At 35.9% G+C, this 5,199-nt stretch overlaps 1 protein-coding gene across 1 annotated transcript in view; it reads right to left on the reverse strand.

Annotated features, from left to right (window-relative positions):
• The window catches only part of LOC106463786, a 56,508-nt gene extending 54,244 nt beyond the window's left edge, over positions 1–2,264 (reverse strand). Inside the window, exon 1 of the mRNA XM_022391381.1 lies at positions 2,142–2,264. Coding sequence (XP_022247089.1) covers positions 2,142–2,246 — 105 coding nt within the window. The 5' untranslated portion in view covers positions 2,247–2,264. The remainder of the gene's footprint in view (positions 1–2,141) is intronic.
• Between the last annotated feature and the right edge of the window lie 2,935 nt (positions 2,265–5,199).

The following is a 5,199-nucleotide window of genomic DNA, read 5'->3' on the forward strand; positions in this document are numbered from 1 at the left end:
TTGCCGTGCTCCATACACACTAGGCAACGCAATTCTAATCCAGTTGCCGTGCTCCATACACACTAGGCAACGCAATTCTAATCCAGTTGCCGTGCTCCATACACACTAGGCAACGCAATTCTAATCCAGTTGCCGTGCTCCATACACACTAGGCAACGCAATTCTAATCCAGTTGCCGTGCTCCATACACACTAGGCAACGCAATTCTAATCCAGTTGTCGTGCTCCATACATACAAGTCAACGCAATTCTAATCCATTTACCGTACTCTATACATATTAACAAACGCAATTCTAATCCAGTTACCGTACTCTATACATATTAACAAACGCAATTCTAATCCAGTTACCGTACTCTATACATATTAACAAACGCAATTCTAATCCAGTTACCGTACTCTATACATATTAACAAACGCAATTCTAATCCAGTTACCGTACTGTAAACATATTAACAAACGTAATTCTAATCCAGTTATCGTGATTCATATACTGCAAACAAGACAGACAAGTAATGCAATATTAAATTTTTTTTAGATTTCCATTTTGTAGCTAAAAATAAACCTTAAACTGGGCGAGTTGTTCATCTTATAAACGTGGCAATAAAATATATAATCACCCAGGTTATATTCCTAAGTATTATATAGCAAAATATTTTAAGAATTTCTTTCACACACACAGAGGTAACAATAACATTTAAACGTCAAATAATGCAGCTACTTAACTGAGAACAACAAACAACAAAAATCTATGGAATCACTCGAGTACTTTAATAAGCTGTGGTACATAACTTCCACCACATACAAATACCTTTCTATCCGCACATACTGTAAGGGTTAAAGTCAGGAGGCATTTATAGGACTAGATATTACACAGATGATTAAACTATAAACAGTGACCAAAAAAACATATCCGTCAGCAATTTACAAAAAAATCAAGAATATGTGGGAAAAGTCACTGGCATTTATTTTCATTATTATTTTTATTCATAACTGAGCTAGGCGTGCCCTGGTAGTTAGCATGCGGGGTCGAAGGGTCCACGGCTCGAGCCGTGATACCACTAAACACACTGCGCATATTCAGTTGTGGGCGCATTATAAGAGTGATAGTCAGTCCCCTTATTCAATTCAAGGTATCGGACAAAGATACTCTAGAACCCAGACTGTTTAGATCACGTACGTATAAGGTTCTGTTCATGTTGAAAATACCAAGAACTCTTAAAAGACACGATTCCGAAAGGCGACAACAGGAAATGCTAAAAATAAAAGTTTAAAAACAGGGTAGTAGAGAAAAATTACACTTTAGATTTAAATCAAGTGGAAATCATCACAATGAACCTCTTTCTGATGTTATCTTAATTTTATAATGGCAATTTCAAATTAAGTACCGATAAACTAAATGGAAATAATTAACTGTAAAAAGTACTGAAAAACTATTATAATATATTAGGACACCTAGCGGCAGTGCCGGATTAACGCAAGAGCTGACGGGGCTTCAAGGGCTTTGGGAACCCCACTAACCTTGAATTTTTTTGAAAAATACAATTCCATCGATATATTAGCCCTTAGGCCCTAAGTAGGCTTAATCCGGCCTGCTTAGAAGCAAGATTTTAAAATGCCTGTTTACAAAAACGGGAACCTTTTAATTACAGCAAAATAAAAGAAAGTAAATTTTTGTTCGATTTGGATTTAACATGTGTACATTATAAATTGTAAAAAAAAAACTGGTTTATCTTTCACGTGAATATATATTACCAAAAGTTTTGATCAGAAATCTGAGCTACTAATTTGTCTGTTCCATTCAAACTTGCACGTGAATCCCATAGTGCACTGCTGCGTTTTTAAAAATTAGCAGCTGCTAAAACCAAGTTGCCACGTGAAAGAAGAGGGAGGGAGGGAGGGAGTACAGAGAGTCTCAGTGATGAATAGCTATCGGGTATAACATTAGTAATAAACGTCCGCGACATTTCGTTCCACCTGTTCATGTCCAAATGCATTATGGGTAAAGAAATTGCTGAAGGGGAAGAAGATAGCTTAGCTACCACAGTCATTACAGAAATAAAGAGGAAACTCAGTGTCAATCCTAATGCTGTAGCTTACGAATATCAAATTTAAAGGATTAAGGGATATTTGTCGACGTATACCTGTGAAACAGGTGCGCCAGGATCTCTCACGCGACTACTAGGGCTCCCTCTAGGTTGAGCAGGATACCACGGTGGCACTCTAGGTTTGGAATCTCTTCTCCGCATGGTCTCTTTTTATTCTAGATTCGTTGTACCATTTTCGTTCCATCTAGAAAACAACAACAGGAATCAGGATTGACTTATTCAAAAAATAAGACTTATCATCTTATAATCCACCAACTTATATACTCACAGTTCTGACCACTAGAAGATGCTTAACGAAACAAGATATCAGTTTGTATAGCATGACAATATTAATAACGATTACAACTCCACTGTTTATAATACATATGTCTTACTCGTATCTCTAGAACTCAACATATTATCAATGCACAACGGATAATTCAGTGTTAAGTTTATAACAGCGTATTGGAGAGGGCAAATATAAACTTCTCTCCCCCCCCCCCCTCCTCCTTTCCACAGACGTAACCAGGAACGATTCTGATCGAAGGGAGATATTTTGCTCTAATATGGTTATCCACTAATGTCTGTATTTTTCTATATTTTGCTAAACAAATCTGCCCATCTTACTTAACCTCAGAATAATTGTATATGTTCTTCGGATCAGATTTATCTAAATCATGGTAACGAAACAAAAAAAAAAGAGAAAGAAATACATAATCTCTAGTTTTTTCTCATAATAGTATCTTTATAACAGTTTGGTAGAGTTACAGGCTTTGGAAAACTAACCGTAATCCGTGAAATTTAAACACACTCAATCAAAACATTATCTCAGAATTCGGGGCCCCCCCAGTGGCACAGCGGTATGTCTGCGGACTTACAACGCTAGAAACCGGGTTTCGATACCCGTGGTGGGCAGAGCACAAATAGTCCTTGTGTAGCTTTGTGCATAATTAAAAACAAAAAAAACAGAATTCGGTAAAGTGAAAGCGCAACTTTATTGGACTTTGACCTCAAGGCGGGAGGTTAAATTCTATAGCGCAGTTACGATACAATCATCATAATAGCTTGAATAAGAGTAGGTTACTTACACCCACGTATTACTATATCATACTGACAACAACTATATCGGTAAAGCCACCGACAAAGTTACGATTTAAGTTATAGGATTGAATATACGTTATTCTATAAAGTGGCGTAATGAACATTATAAATACGTTTAATTCAGAGTAATAAAACCGAAGTTCCTTTCACTGAAACCTCGTGACAGTATTCAAGTGTAATATGATACTCAAGAAATCTTCTTTACAGTGATGTAACCTCGTGACAGTATTCAAGTGTAATATGATACTCAGAAAAATATTCTTTACAGTGATGTAACCTCGTGACAGTATTCAAGTGTAATATGATACTCAGAAAAATATTCTTTACAGTGATGTAACCTCGTGACAGTATTCAAGTGTAATACGATACTCAGAAAAAATATTATTTACAGTGATGTAACCTCGTGACAGTATTCAAATGTAATATGATACTAAGAAAAATATTCTTTACAGTGATGTAACCTCGTGACAGTATTCAACTGTAATATGATACTCGGAAAAATATTCTTTACAGTGATGTAACCTCGTGACAGTATTCAAGTGTAATATGATACTCAGAAAAAATATTCTTTACAGTGATGTAACCTCGTGACAGTATTCAAGTGTAATATGATACTTGGAAAAATATTCTTTACAGTGATGTAACTTCGTGATAGTATTCAAGTGTAATATGATACTCAGAAAAAAAAACAAATCTTCTTTACAGTCATGTAACCTCGTAACAGTATTCAAGTGTAATATGATACGCAGAAAAAATCTTCTTTACTGTGATGTATTTAGGTATCTAACGTGTGTAACCGGAAACTGAAACATCACTCGCTCTCACTCATTATACACCCTCACCCTCTGGAGCTTATAACCCTAAAATCCTGGTTTCGATACTCGTGGTGGGCACAGCACAGACAGCCCATTGTACACTCACTATACAATCAGCAATTATTCAAGGATGTCATTCGACTCTCCCATAAATCTAATTACGAATTATTGGTTTGTATTTTTGTTTGTAAAGCTACACAATGGGCTATATGTGCTCTGCCCATCACAGGTATCGAAACCAGGTCTCTTGCGTTGTAAGCCTGCAGACATGCCGCTGTGCCACTGGATGGAGGGAGGGGGCGTTGTCTTGTAAAAATTATCATCCCGATTTTATTTATAGCATCAAATCCTAAAATAAACAATCTCAACAACAACAAACAGTGTCGATTTAAAAGTGTTCACATTCCCAACAAAAAACAGAAAGACATCTTAAGTAAAAATACCATGATGCAAATAACAAAACAAAGGAAGGAAAGACTTCTTGAGAAAATCGTCCGTGCTGTGCAGTAAAAAGAGTACAATCAAATGTACAATAGCAACAAGTAAATTCTTTGGGCTTCGTGTAGTTTATTTTTATTTAATACGTTGAGCGGTTGAATCTTAACTTTTTTATGAAAAGACGAACTGAAAACAAATAGTTGAGACGCGCAAAACTATCGCCCCTTCTATCTTATTAACTTTGACAGCTGCTAGTTTTATGTCTGAAGTTTAATATGGAGGTAGGAAATATTTACGTTTTTATCAAAGCAAACCTTTCCAAAAATCTGACATCTCACGTGCCGTATTGCAGACACAAAAATACGAATGTCACTGTTACCTTCAGTGCTTTTAACGTTGTAAATATTCACAACAATGAAAAAGCATATAAAAAAATTCAGAATGAACGCACTAGCCAGCAAATACAAAGAACAATGCAATTAACTCGAGGCCTAGAACTACCGATGGGGTCCTAATACGATTGGTATTTTTTTAAAACTATTTAAGCAATAAATTACTTACATGTGGATCCAAGAGTTCGTTGGTCCCACGTAACGTATGATACGCACGCACATACATACAAAAAAAAACACCAATACTGCAGTGAATTCCACTATTTATTGTTAGGTTTATTTATGTATTTTACATAGAAAATTGGCGATTTTAAAATTTCTTTACAACGAGTGTCCTAACACGCACACACGAAAAAAACAACAACTAAA

Source organism: Limulus polyphemus, unplaced genomic scaffold, assembly GCF_000517525.1.
Source record: "Limulus polyphemus unplaced genomic scaffold, Limulus_polyphemus-2.1.2 Scaffold1482, whole genome shotgun sequence".
Classification (NCBI taxonomy): Eukaryota; Metazoa; Arthropoda; class Merostomata; order Xiphosura; family Limulidae; genus Limulus; species Limulus polyphemus.